Raw genomic sequence first — 13,784 nt, 5'->3', positions numbered from 1 at the left:
TGCTGAACCAACGCCCAGTCGACATACATGCCACTGTGGGAAGAGCTTTATCAGAAAGGAACACCTTAGACGCCATCAAGCGACCCATGGAGAGCGCAATTTCGTTTGCCCGATTTGTCAACGATCCTTCACACGCAAGTTAGTACATGTCTCGTATTCTTCCCCCGTATTCTCTCAGTTACAGTGTTAATTTGCTTTTATAGTGACTTGTTGCGGCGTCACCTGACACGGCATGACATGCCTACGGCTCCTGATCCAAGAAGAGGAAGAGCTTGCGATGCGTGTCATGCGAACAAGACAAAGTGTGACGGCGGTACAAGGTGTACTCTATGTGTCAAGAGGGGAATTAACTGCACTTATAAACATGCGTCCAAGAGTAGCAGCGGGAGTAAGAGTCCAAGCGAGGATACTGCAGATCCTAGAGCGGTAGCCAATGGCTTTACTTCACCGTCCCTCATACAGAATCTCACACCAGGAACACCGCAAATCTCACCGAATGACGAAATCAAAGCGGGTTTCAAACGAATCGCTAATCATGTTCGAACTGGAGAGATTCCGATTGGTGAGGATACACCAATACCTGCACTTGACAAAAATTGGATCGAAGGAAATTCAAAAGAGTACTTTGGGAGGTTTCATGATACATGGCCTATTCTCCATGGACCTTCCTACGTCACTATGGATACTTCTCTACTAGTAGCTGTGTCAATAGCTATGATAAGCTGCTGGCTAAGAAATCCCGATGAGTTTGAGGATGTAGTTTTACAACTGCACGAGTCGTTGATGAGTGCGTTCTCTGATTGGATCGTAAGTCATTTAGCCTGACAAATGATCCCAGATTAACAAGGCTTTAGGCGAACCCCAGATCTCGACACGAATATGATGAACCATGGCCTTTTGAAACATATCAAGCCATCCTCATGAACATCATCTTTGCTTTTTATCATGGTGTAGGTAACTTTCATACCGTCACTATGTACCTGCTGACCTCAATTTTAGAACGAGAAATTAGTCTCTAAAGCATCTTTATTACGAGGCACCTTCGTTGTAGCTCTTAGAGAAGCAGAGTTTTTCAACAGCGACAACGCAGCCGAGCAGCAACGCGTTCACTATCCGGGAACCTTTGTCCCATGGCTCATGACTATGCGAGATCGATGGAAGCGGTAAGTTTATTGTCTCCTCCATTGATGCGATACTGATATATATAGACTCATTGTTTCTCTCTTCAAAATCGACACCTACCTCTCAATAGCCCGCTTTCAAGCCCCAACATTATTCCGAGAAGAAATCGATCTCACAATGCCAGCAACTTACTCCCTATGGAACGCCTACGGCCTAAACATCTTTTTCAAACGCATCACCCTTGAACCAACAGACCGCTCAAATTTCAAACTCTCAGAAGTCATCGCCAACCCTAACACCCCAGCAAAACCTCTTCTCCTCTTCGAAGACATTCACCTCGCCCTGTGTGGCTTACTACCTGCAATTTGGAATCAAACTCAAATTGTTCGTCGGAGTACAGAAGCGGGCCGATCAACGCAGAATTGCACTTCGTCGCTCGCGTGGCAGCTTGAGGCGTGGAAAGCCGATATTGAAAGACTAAAACACCAGTGTTTCCACGCTGCTGAAGTTGGAGAGTTTCCTTTTACTGCTTACATCGGTGATTATGATGAGGACCCAGTGAGGGCCAAAGCTTTGGCGATATCAAATATCAAGTGCTTGATTTCAGAGTGTTTGATGACGTATCATCTACAAGGTCTTCAGCTTTACGCTGATCCCCGGATGATCAACTCGGTAGCCATGGCCTCCACCGTATCTCCGGACCATGAAGCTGGTGTTCGTCCGAGATTGCAGAAACTCCACACCCAGCTAAACATCTGGGCCAAAACACCCGAAAGCCGAAGAGCTCTCCTCCACGCCCTGGCAGTTCTTCGTCAATGTGAATCAGATCTCCAAGCAAACGAGCCCCAAACCCAAAGCATCGATCCAACGTCCTATCTCGCCATTTCGATGAGCGCATTGGTAGTATGGGCATGGCTCATGTTCTCCGAAGCAGCATGTTCCTGCGTCCCGACGATAAACCATATAAATATCGGTGATGATCCGTTGGATTTACAGAACACTGCAAGATTGGAGACGTGGATTCAGGCAGAGGGTACTGCGGGGATGAATAACATTCCGCTGTGTAGATGTGTTTCAGAGGGCTGGATGGCGAGGTTTAACGCGCTTTTGCCGTTAGGGAGACGGAGATGGGAGATGAGTGATGAAGTTGCGCCGATTTTGAATTCTCTTAGCGCTGGACGCTAGAGATTATTGATACCCTTGCATTTTGGAAGTAGAATTCAATAGATTCATCTTGACTTTGGAGCTTGCTCTAGGTTATGCTGCTAGTGAAAGGGTGAGCTTGTGTATGGTCTTGATTAATGTGTAGAGGTGAGACATGCAATGCACCAGATTTGAGAATCGGCGAAAGAAAAAAAAAGGTACCAGTCGGGGAGGAAGGTGAATTTACATGGGAAATGATCCTACAGACATTGGCATTTGTCAGCTCGTCTTGGTATTGACCCGAAGGGCGTTGCTATGACGTTGAGAAAACAGACTGCCAAGTATCGTAACGTTAGCCGCGATGATATTTAAGACCCTACAATACAACACTATACGCACCGTAATTGAAGTATAGTCTATCTACTCACAAAGCAAATATGGGATCTACCACAGAATATGTCAACATGCCTACCTTAACACTCTATCGAGCAAATGGATCCTGCTCCCTTATTCCTCATGCGATTCTTCGTCACTACAAGATCCCTTTTACCGCAGTTCGACTAAAGTTCGGACCTGACGGGCTCGAGGCAGCTGACGGAAGCTTCAATAACGCTCATTATCGATCTGTCCACCCAAGAGGATACGTACCTGCTCTGACTGCCGATAACGAAGTCATTACTGAGATGCCCGCTATTCTGAGTTACATGAACTCGCTTCTCCCCAAAGAAAACCTCTTCGGCATTGGATCCATTCAACAAGCTAAGGTTTTGGAGTGGCTTGTCTTCCTATCTGGCACACTGCACGGCCTTGGATATGGAGCTTGGCTGGCTCCTGGGCGGTTCAGTGACGATGTTACTGCCCATGATAAGATTCGTGCCAAGGGAAGGGAGGTTATTCATGAATGTTTCAAGAGGATAGACGATAGGGCGAAAGATCATGAGTTTATTGTCGGAAGTGCGTTGACTGTCGTGGACTTCAACGTTTACATCTTTGCTCGATGGGCGCATGAGGTAGAGATTGATCTGGAGAAAGAGTACAGTCATTATTATGGGCATGTCATAAAAGTTCAGAAGATAGAGGGTGTTAGGGAAGCCGTTGAAGATGAGGGACTTGAGTTTTCATTTCCTTAGACTTCACCCGTCACTGCTGAGGAACTTCACGCCTATATAGCCCCTTGACTTAAGCCCATGGCATAGCAGGCTTTCAATTGAATACATATCACATCTCAAAATAGAAGAAAGTTCGTAACGAATGTAGATATATGCAGGCTATTGTCTATATGAAGTGAACTCCAACACCAAAAACTCACCCCGTGTCCACCTCAGAGTCCTTTCGCATGCCGTCTCTTATGCTTCTTCAAAAATGCCAAAGCCGAGGACTTGTTAATATACAGATTCATCCTCGCCAAACCACCACAGTACGCAAGATTGTTTCCAGGACAGCCAATGTTGCAGTCCGTCATAGAGACATTCTTGCCCTGACCAAAGTTAGGTAGAAGACCCTGCCAATTGATGTTGTTGCCGCACCAACATTCGCGACCGTTCTCGACACCTGCGTATTTGTACATCCAACACTTCTCGAGACACGTATCGATTGTCATGGAATTGCCGTCGCTCATGACAAGTTGAGGAAGTAAACGACCAAGGAAAGGCTCCGAAACACATGAGTAGCTCGTGAAGTTCTTGTTCCCCTGGTCCACAGATGGTGTAGTTGTAGTCTTAGCACCAGCTTTGTAAAGCTGTAAGCGAAGCGTGCCACCACAATAGTCTGTCTTGTCTCCTGCGCAGGTAGCAGAGCAGTCCTTTTGATTGGGAGCCTGAATACTTCCGAAATTGAGCTGATTGCCACAGTAACACTCTCTACTGTTCTCAGTACCGAAGTAAGTGAAGCCGCTGCAGAAGCTGGCGCAGCTTTCGAGGGTCATGTCATCGCTGGCGGTGGCCTTGGAGTTGAGGGCGCGGATGAGGAAGCCTTCTGTCCAGCAGCCTTGGAAAGCCCACGTTCCCACTGTGTCGGAGATTGAAGGGCCTGTAGCTGTTGGCTTGATTGTTGTTGAGGTGGTGCTCGTAGTACTTGTAGTGGTTGAGGAGGCCCTTGAGGATGTGGAACTGCTGGTGGTTGAAGTGCTAGAGCTAGTCGTAGTCGTGGAGCTGGCCCGTGATGTCGTGCTAGAGGTGGACCATGTAGTTGAGATGGACGAGCTTGTAGTCGAAGACGTCGTTGATGAAGATGCAACGGAAGTTGAACGAGATGTCGCGACAGCAGACGCGACGCTGGATATGGATGAAACACCAGCTCCACCTCCCGCAACCAGAGAGCTTATTGACGAGACAATCGAGACACCCGACGATGTCGTAGCCGATGAGGGGCGACTGACGATGGAAGACGTTGTCACTGATGATAGCGCACTAAGAGAAGGGGCGCTTGGGGCGCTTAAAACGCTTGAAGGCAACGTGCTTGACGACGCCACGCTCGCAGACACTGAACTCGAGATTGATGAAGTCGTACTGGTTGTTGTGGTGGAGGCACGCGAGCTAGTTGAAGAGAGTGTAGCGAAGGTTGTCCATGTTGTCGAAGAAGTACTTGAGCTTGTGCCAGAAGATGTCGTCGACGAAGTAGAGGCAGATGAGGTCGATGTTGTTGGGGCAGTGTTTGTAGTCGAGGCTGTAGACCGAGAAGCAGAGCTGGTGGTACTGGTACTGGCAGTCGAAGAAGCACTCGTTGCTGCGCCGCTCGTGGAAGAGCTGAGAGCCGAGCTGCTTGAGCCTCCAGAGCTTGAGAGACTTGTGGCGCTGCTTGTTGAAGCCAAGCTTCTGGAAGAGGAAGCTGGTAAAGAGCTGGAGGTAGAAGAAGAAGCGCTGTTGAGGCCACCGGCGATATTGCCAAATACGCTCAGCGAAGTGCTGAAAGAGCTCGTGGAGCTTGTCGATATACTGCTTGAGGCGGGAGCTGAGATCGAACTGCTGGCTGAGCTTGTGCTACTAGAAGCGCTGTTCGAGGTTGAGCTGGATACTCCACTAGAAGAAGAGCTTCCACTCGCTGAGGCCAAAGACGACGAGAGGGAGGCGCTTGAGGAACTAGACGCAGCTCCAATGCTGGCCGATGCAACTGAACCAGAGCCCGACACGGAGAGAGCAGCACTTGAAGAGGCAGCTACTGAGGAGCCCACGCTACTAGCTGACGACAAAGCCCCCATTGATGTGGGTAATGAACTACTGTAGACCGCGTTGAGTTCATAGACGTTAAGACGGCTAGGGCCACCACAGTATTCGCTCGAGTTGCCTAGTCACATCAGTATTTCCTCAAGCATATCCAAGTATGACTACTCACCGTTGCAAGTCATGCCGCAATCAGTAATCGGAGCAGACACTGATCCGTCCGAGAAACTATTTCCGCAGTAACACTAACCTCGTCAGTACATATTCCAGCCTCAAGATCAAGGAACCCACCTCTCCACCATATTCCACACCAGCATAAACGAAGTTCTCATTACTACAAGCCTGAACACAGTTCGCAACAGTAGGGGGATTATTCCCCCTACCATTAGGAAGTGCTCGAGCATTGGTAGCCTCAGTATAACACCCAATGCTGGTGTAACCACCGACACCAGGGTTGACAGACGGTCCTTGGGGCGTTGCAGCGCTGGCACTACTACTAGTAGTAACGCTCGCATACGACCCATCCCACTGAAGCGTATCAGCGAAGAGACTGATATAAGCTCCACTACCATCAATCCCGTTTCCACCGCAAATCTGGTTCAGACTTCCCGCACAGTCGAAGTTACAATTATTATCGTCGACTTTTTGAGTCGGGATCTTGTTGCCTGCCCAGCATTCACTTCGGTATTGCGTACCGCAGAATGTTAGACCTTCAGACCCACAAGTGTTGATGCACATCTCATTGGTGTTGGAGCTATTGGCGTAGAGTTGGTAGGAGAGCTGACGACCGGGATTGTTCTCCTTGAAGCAGCCGACGTATTGATACCGTCCTTGGCCGTTGGGTAGAAGAGGAGCTGCTTGTTCGGAGACGGCGTTGCAGAAAAATTGTACTGCGCGCTTCTCGAAAGACCAGGTTGGATCGTTGGTGTTGATAGTCCACTGGGCGGTGCCGTTGTAAGATGGGAGGTTCCATTGACTTTTGGGGACGGTGCAGGTTAACGTTGCTGTTTGGCTTTGACCTGGAGCGATGAGTGTTCCTTCAGCGAGATCAATCTGGTTTGCTGATTTGATGATGCCTGGAACGCCGAAGGGTGGTTTTGAGACTGTGAGACCGAGCTTGACACCACCGGGAGCAGCAGTGTTGGAGACACGGAATTTGAGAGAACGAGATGTATTTTCTGTGACGTTCCCGAATGTGAAGGGATTGCTGGGATCGTACTTGACCCAGCCGCTTCCATCTGGTGTTTGGAACTCGAGAAGAGCGGTTGGAGGATCGCCAGCGGCAGCAGACAAAGACACCGTAGCATTGCCTCCGGTGGTGACGAACTTGACCCAAGCCGTGTAGTTACCAGTAACAGAAGTATCTGGCTTGACAGAGATGGCAGTGTCGTTTCCTCCAGGGACTATACTTGGGATACCAGTCAGTGTGAACTTACCGACGGTGAGACTACCTGTGCCCGACCAGGTGGTAAATGGACCGGATGAGGAGGTGTTAGAAAACAGAACTGAAGAAACCTGGAGATCGCTGGATCCATCGTTGCCGATAAGAACGCTCTGAGCTTCAGCTTGCGTACCGGTGACGAGACCTGTGAACACCACAGACTTGGGACTGACATCCAACAAAGCATTCGAACTCTTGCCAACGCCCGTGAGCCTGACCTTGACAGATTTGCTATACGACGCATCCGACACGCCCGAAGTCTGAATATTGATGGTAGTACCCAATCTACCAACACTCTTGGGGGCGAACTGTGCCGCGAATTGGAACTTATCTCCCGCCGACATAGACAACGGCAGACTCGGCGTCTGACTGATGTTATAGTTCGTCCCATCCGCAAGCGCAACACCCGTAACGCTCAGATCAAACACCGCGGTACAATTAACAAGCTGCGCGCCACTTCCCTGAAAGTCCACGGTCCCGAAATCGATTGAACTCGTACAATTAAGCGGAAACTTATTCGTCGATCCAAGACCATAAAAGTATCCCACCGTCGTGCCAATATACGCCATACCATCACCGAACACAGGTCTACTAAACTTGGTAATCCCCACAATGGTGAAGTTTCGAATGACGTTGAGGTAGCCGTTCTGAGGAACGGCGTCGTAGATCTTGAAGTTGGTGTTTTGGACATCGGATACCCAGAGGAGACCTGTGCCTTCTTGGTTATTGAGGGATGTTGTTGTGCCGTGGCTTACGCCGAGGATGTAGGCGTTGTTGGTTGGGGAGTCGGCGACTTTTGTGAAGTAGGGTGTGTTGTTGAGACAGGAAAATTTGAAGACATGCGTTGGGTATTGGATCACTGGAGATGTTAGTAAGATGAGTACAAGGGGGGCTGGAGTGCGTACCGTTGATGTAAATGTAGCCTCCTTCGAGAGGATAGACACCAGCGCCCGCATACACAGAATTCTCATTCTGAAACGTCTGGATGACTCTATCCTTCGAGTTAGGACCATTGCGATAACCACCAAGATCATCAAGATTAAGCCAATAAGTCTTTCCAGACTTGCCAGTGACAATACCCATCCTCTTAATATCACCGCACGAGAATTGGCTCGGCAGAATCTCAAGCGGACTGGTTCCCAGATCCTTATCCGCACCATCAAGTTCCTGCTTCTCAAACGGCATGAAGAAATCCACAATTGAGAGAGTACCGTCACTGTTGATGGACATGTGAACAGCGGCTTGTTCCATCGCAGTCGGGGGCGTGAAGCCATTAACAGGAATGGTGGAGAGTTGAGAAGCGTATCCGTTTCCAGTAGCGAAGAACATTGACCCTGCGTCGTCGGAGGCCAGACCACCGCCAGATTGCCAGATTCCAGCTCCGGAGATGTTACTGCTTACTCCAAGACCTTCAGAAGCCCAGTGCTCGACGATTTGTCCGGTGGTCTTGTCCCAGCCCATGATCCAGCCGGTGAAGTTATACTGCACACAATGCGATGCGAAGCCAGCGTAGACATATTGTCCTGTGTGGAGTAGTCCAGGTCGTTGGTGGTGAATACCGCCTGTGAACATCCTCTCAGGATTATTCCTTGCAATCGTGCCCTCCAGATCAACAGGAAAGTTCTGTCGCTCCGAAAGATCATTCACGTTGATAGCATGGATCTTATACCTCCCTGCCGGTCTTCCCTGCGGAACCTGGCCCGCATTCTGGTTAACATACGTCTTTGACGTGATATACCACGTATCGGTATCGGGATCAATAACACCAGTCGCTGTGACGCCAACAGTAGGGTTGACATCAACACAACCGTCCAAATCAGCAGTAAGGAACGGAATGCCAATGTTGCGCGATGCAAGAATGACACCAGTCTTTGCATCAAGTTTATAAATATTATTCTGAGTCGTCGCGAGATAAACGTATTGTGTTGTTCCACCTGAAGGCGTGTAGACTAGTGGTTGGGAGAAGATCTGTTCTGCGGCGCCAACGTATTTTCCTGGGAGTGGTGTTTTGAAGACGATGTCAAATTGAGGGCTTCCTACGATTGCGGGATCCATGTTATGGTTACTGAGATGTTAGCTAGTGTGGGTGAGAGTAAAGGATGGGGAGCGCACGTCTGGTAGCCTGTTCGGGAGTTATCGCCTCCCCAGGTGATTGTATCTGTAGATGCGAGTCCGCATGTTAGGCCAACCAGGGCCGATAGAATGAGTGTGAGTAGCAGCTTCATGTTGAAGGAGTGGTGAAGCGCAAAGAATGAGTGAATGAATGAATGACGAGATCAAAATCGCTCCCCTAGGGATGCTGCGCGACTGCGCGACTCGTTCTATATACCCTCTCCACCGCCAACAATCGAGCCCTCAAGCCCAAGGCCATCCCGGGGTCCAGATCTCTATCAAACTTCAACTCAATCGTCTTGGCTCGTACACCCCGACTTTTCGGATCACTTCACGGTTTGGACATGCCGATGCGCCGTTAACCTTTTCGGCAAGACGTCCAGACAGAAGTCGGGACGCCGCGCCACGAGTAGAATACATTCCAGGCATGATGCAAACTCTTATAATAATTGTTCTGTGGCTTCAAGTTGTTGTGCTAGGGGGAAGCCACAGGGGAACGAGGCTGTTGGTGATGCCATTTCTGGTGTCTCTAGGCTATTTGCGTTGGAAGTAGTGGCGACAATGGCTTTGTTCCTGATCGCCGTGTGGGGAATAGTGCTTTTCCAGATCCGATTGTACGAGGACCCTGAGATGGATCGACCTGCAAGAAGTGTCGAGATTTGAGTTGTCTGGAATGTTGGAGGTTTTAGTGTCTTGCTAAAATGTTAGCGGTTTTGTGCCTGCCGGACTTACCGCAGATAGCAGTGCATTAATGTGCGTGCTCCATGCATAGCGGCGCTTTTCTTCGACTGTTAGTGGAGGAGAGGTTTATATGACCATGTACGAATATCATAAGACTACTTCTTCACTGCAGTTATAACACTCTCAGGGGCCTGTTAGTGACTAATCACACAAAATGTGCCGATTTGCAGGCTGGTTGCGCTTTACTGCAAGAGTCGTCATGCCTTTCGTTATGAATAGCTCGGCGGTATTTCTTCTACGAAATGGAGAGACGTGCTTGTTTCTAGGTGTCGCTTTTAGACATTTTTGTTTTTCTTTGTTAATAATTTTGAGTCGTCAAAGGCCGGTTAGGATCAGCCCAAGGTCTGCTGCATTAGGGGCCTTGCCAAGCTATAGGTCGTCTGTATTTTAACACTTCAACTCTGTTGCTGTATATGAGAAGAATACAGCTTAGCAATGAGGTCTTGAAGCACGTATTTTTAATGATCATATACAGATTGGTAATATCACGAAACCCTTGTTTTTCTACTTCGAAAATGAAATTTTCACTGCAACTTTAGTCAAGCCTGACCGTCTTGTCGTCTGGGCTAATAAACAGCGCGTGGCTTATGCTAGCGCCCTGCGGCAAGTCGGATTTTTTCACGGCAATTTTAACACATCCCAAAGCCTTGCTCTCCTAATTAGTTGAGATAAGCGAGAATTTAATCGAGAGCTGAGGCTTCAACATCGCCCAGTTCATCTCAAGTCCCGAGTGTCCTGAGCTGCCGAAGCCATTAACACAAGCATTTCACTGCGTTTGCTAACTTGCCGCAAGATTATATAATTGGCAGTGAGCGTAATTATTTTAACTGTTTTCCGTCTGACCGCTTTACTTCGACGTGAGGTGATGTCCATGACCAGACTTTATCACGTTTCAGCACCAGAGATACTCTAGAGTATATTAAGTGTCTAAGGTTGCGATAACTTATGAAACTGAGGATAGAGTCCGAAGATATGTAAAACAATTCGCTGAATTCCTAGGTTCACGTGAACCAAACCATTCGGCACTCACCAGCTAACCTTTGTCCTGTTGGCAAGTTCACAATGTGACAAAAGACGGTTCTTTCTGTAGTTCCATTGGAACCTAGGCTATTGAGTTGTCATCGTCCCATGAATTTACATAAAAAACTCTTTTTTCCATTTGCGCATGTCCACTGGATCTGGTTCTGAATAAATATTGAGTGGCTGCAGATTCTTCGTCATCCTGTTTCTTCTGAACAATGTTGGGCAGACTTGGTCAAAGCTGGAATGGTGGTGGGTGAGTGATTGGTCAAAACTGAGATTTCACTGCAATTTTAACACATCTTGACATCCTGCGCCCAGTGTCAGCAGCAAAGTGACAATGGCTCAGTAGACCTTATGTGTTCCACACCAAGTACAAAGGCGATGTCAGTTGGGACCTACAAATGTACCAATATCAAGTTTTTATCTTTTTGCTCGACGAATGATAATTGATGAGTTGCATAATCATTGACTGCAAATTTACCCTAAGGTACACGGGGACCATACTCAAAGGGATCTTAGCTTTGATTCAGCATCGACAAGCTCCTGTAATGCCAATTAATATTAAAGAGCCGGCGGCGTACTCATCGTTCCTTTCTGCTGAACAACGGGAATTAGCCCTGAAATACGACTTATGCTTTTATACATACGACTTCCTCATTTAATCATTCGTGTCAGCTTGCGACCCTTTCAACCCCCACACACACATTGACCATCTTTGAGGCCACCCTTTCCCTGCATTTTTAACAGACTGCGTAGACTAGGGGAGACAAGAAACCCTAGGACATTTACTTGAAGCAACGAAAGCATTTAGGTGAATTTAGCATAAGCCAAGAGAAGTTTTCACTAAGTTTATTTTGGCATCCTCTTCTAAAGTCTTGAGTTTTCTTGCTCCTTAAGGATAGGCTTTCAGGAAACGGTGCTTAACCGACCTGATCTTGGGAGTTTTCTTATGTAAGCCGCCCATCCCTTTCAGCCTGATGCCCAAGGGTCCTTGTTTGACAGTATCAACTGCACATAGACTTGAACTCTACATAGTCCATATCAGACATCGAGAATCTGAGCCAGAAATGAAGAGGTCTGACGATAAGGGTTACATCGGCTTACAGCCACTTAAAAGAGCACGGGTGCAAGGACCCCTACGTCGATGCGATGTCTGTACACGTTTATTTTCCCATCAAGGGCTGCAAGATCTGAACTCTTCCCCTGGCTTCGCCCATAAACCCCTCCAGGATCTCATAAGCTCAGCCAGAGCGGGCTGCGACCTGTGCGGATTCATTTATGAACTTGTACCGAAGGAATTTGGATACTCCTTGGAGAAAGGGGAATGCCTATATTTCTGGAACTTGACATCTAACACAATAGACGAAAGATCACACATCAACGCTCTAGCTGGTCGTATGAACGGTGCAATTGGGGGCATCACGCTCTATCCATTCGTCGAAGAAAGTTAGGGACCTGTCTTCGTCTTGATACTCTTCTTTTCTAACATGCCTTTCTAGATAACCCCTTATGCGGCTTAATACCACGGCGACCACTGCGCAGGGACGTTTCAAGTACAGAAGTCTACTCATCTGCTACAAAACTCATAAAGGCTTGCCTCAGACCAGATGCATCAAGTCAGGGTCATCAAAACTGCCGATACTCAAGAGATATCGTCCTTCCTACGCGCGTAATTAAAATCAGTGGCCAGACTGCACAGCTGCAAATAAACCAGACAGAGACTCGGGGAGCATATCTTGCTTTGAGCTACTGCTGGGGTAAGCCGGACCCGAGAAAGCAAAGCCAGTTATCAGAGCTACGCCTGAATAACGAGCAAGATCTACTAAAAGAGATCAGACTTGAAGAGCTGGAGCAGTCTGTCCAAGATGCAATTCAAGTTGCTAGAGAGCTAGGGTTTGTCTATCTCTGGGTGGATAGACTATGCATAATTCAAAACTGTCTAGAAGACAAAAGAAAAGAAATTGCCAAGATGGCAATGACGTACAAGAACGCTGCCATCACGTTGGCTGCTGGGACTGCGACAAGAGCTTGTGAAGGATTCTTGGGACACGTGCCTGATAAGAATCCTACGTATCTGCCGGAGCACAAGTTCGACATACCAATGAAGGATGGTAGCATTGGGACTGTCTATCTGTCCGGAAGCCCATATCAACCAGATCATCCGCTGGACAAAAGGGGCTGGACTCTTCAGGAGTATATGTTGTCATCCCGGATGCTCATTTTCTCGGACTACCAACTTCTTTGGCAGTGCCCAGAGGTCAAACTGCAAAGCGTCACCGGAATTCATGCAGGTATAGAATATCAACAGCATCTTGAGTCATTACCATGGGCTTCTTTCAACGATGAGAGCGAACCGTCCTATGGGACACATGATTCAGAGAAACTATATCTCTGGAAGACCATCATTATGCAGTATACACGACGAGAACTAAAAGATCTAGAAGATAGACTACCAGCGGTCACTGGTATCACAACGGAATTGCAAAAAGTGTGGCAGGACTCGCATATCTACGGTCACTGGGAGCGATGGTTCATCCAACTTCTGACATGGTACAAGCCAGAGAACGATAGAGTGAAGAAAAGAAACATTCACAGAGCCCCCAGTTGGTCTTGGGTTTCAGTTGATGGCGGCATTCGATACGAAGACCCAATAGAAATCGAGGACGCGAAGATCGAGATCCTTACAGCAGCCAAGGTTAGACTATCCTGCCGAATACTTCAGTTCAAAGAAATAGAGCTTCCTAAGCGGTGCACGCTATCAACGAGGCTGGATCTCGTGGATTCGGCTTCAAATATAGAATTCGCGGAGAGAAAGTGTGAGTATCTTCTTCTGGGTATAAAGAACTGCTGTCACGAAGGAAAACGCGGACTGGCTTTGATGATACTCAAAACACCTGATGGAAGTTATAGGAGAGTCGGTTTATCCCTGTTCGAAGACATGACAGTTTGGACTGGCGTCAATTTCCAGAGTATTGATCTAGAGCCGACGGAAAAGTAAGTCAGCGGTTTAAGTATTTTGTATCTATTTCAATTTTCCAATCCCA

The 13,784-nt window shown here is 47.9% G+C and overlaps 4 protein-coding genes across 4 annotated transcripts; 3 read left to right on the top strand and 1 right to left on the bottom strand.

The window, feature by feature from the left end:
• Positions 1–89: 89 nt before the first annotated feature.
• FOBCDRAFT_319151 (uncharacterized protein) lies at positions 90–2,407 on the top strand. The gene is made up of 5 exons (XM_059612028.1): positions 90–138; positions 204–807; positions 855–950; positions 1,000–1,163; positions 1,209–2,407. Exons 2-5 carry the CDS (start codon positions 238–240, stop codon positions 2,305–2,307), a joined length of 1,929 nt encoding a protein of 642 aa, XP_059464856.1. The 5' UTR covers positions 90–138; positions 204–237; the 3' UTR covers positions 2,308–2,407.
• A 295-nt stretch (positions 2,408–2,702) lies between these two features.
• On the top strand, positions 2,703–3,395 carry FOBCDRAFT_273735 (uncharacterized protein; the record flags this gene model as incomplete). Its single annotated transcript, XM_031183403.2, has 1 exon — positions 2,703–3,395. The coding sequence occupies one exon, from the start codon at positions 2,703–2,705 to the stop codon at positions 3,393–3,395; it is 693 nt and encodes a 230-aa protein (XP_031039045.2).
• A 191-nt stretch (positions 3,396–3,586) lies between these two features.
• Positions 3,587–9,089, bottom strand: FOBCDRAFT_182228 (uncharacterized protein; the record flags this gene model as incomplete). Its single annotated transcript, XM_059608580.1, has 5 exons — positions 3,587–5,547; positions 5,596–5,668; positions 5,715–7,723; positions 7,770–8,929; positions 8,977–9,089. The coding sequence occupies 5 exons, from the start codon at positions 9,087–9,089 to the stop codon at positions 3,587–3,589; spliced, it is 5,316 nt and encodes a 1,771-aa protein (XP_059467185.1).
• Positions 9,090–12,249: 3,160 nt separating this feature from the next.
• On the top strand, positions 12,250–13,738 carry FOBCDRAFT_133961 (heterokaryon incompatibility protein-domain-containing protein; the record flags this gene model as incomplete). The annotated part of the gene is made up of 2 exons (XM_054704523.2): positions 12,250–12,409; positions 12,534–13,738. The coding sequence occupies 2 exons, from the start codon at positions 12,250–12,252 to the stop codon at positions 13,736–13,738; spliced, it is 1,365 nt and encodes a 454-aa protein (XP_054560498.2).
• Positions 13,739–13,784: the final 46 nt, after the last annotated feature.

This window comes from Fusarium oxysporum, chromosome V, assembly GCF_013085055.1.
Source record: "Fusarium oxysporum Fo47 chromosome V, complete sequence".
Lineage (NCBI taxonomy): Eukaryota > Fungi > Ascomycota > Sordariomycetes > Hypocreales > Nectriaceae > Fusarium > Fusarium oxysporum.
This window is presented reverse-complemented; position numbering and strand designations above follow the sequence as displayed.

Excerpts from the sequence above, each read along its gene's own strand:
- FOBCDRAFT_319151 (XM_059612028.1), top strand. The coding sequence starts at position 238 with ATGCCTACGGCTCCTGATCCAAGAAGAGGAAGAGCTTGCGATGCGTGT. Across the intron at positions 808-854 it reads GTGCGTTCTCTGATTGGATC|GCGAACCCCAGATCTCGACA; the intron begins GTAAGTCATTTA and ends ACAAGGCTTTAG. Across the intron at positions 1,164-1,208 it reads ATGCGAGATCGATGGAAGCG|ACTCATTGTTTCTCTCTTCA; the intron begins GTAAGTTTATTG and ends TGATATATATAG.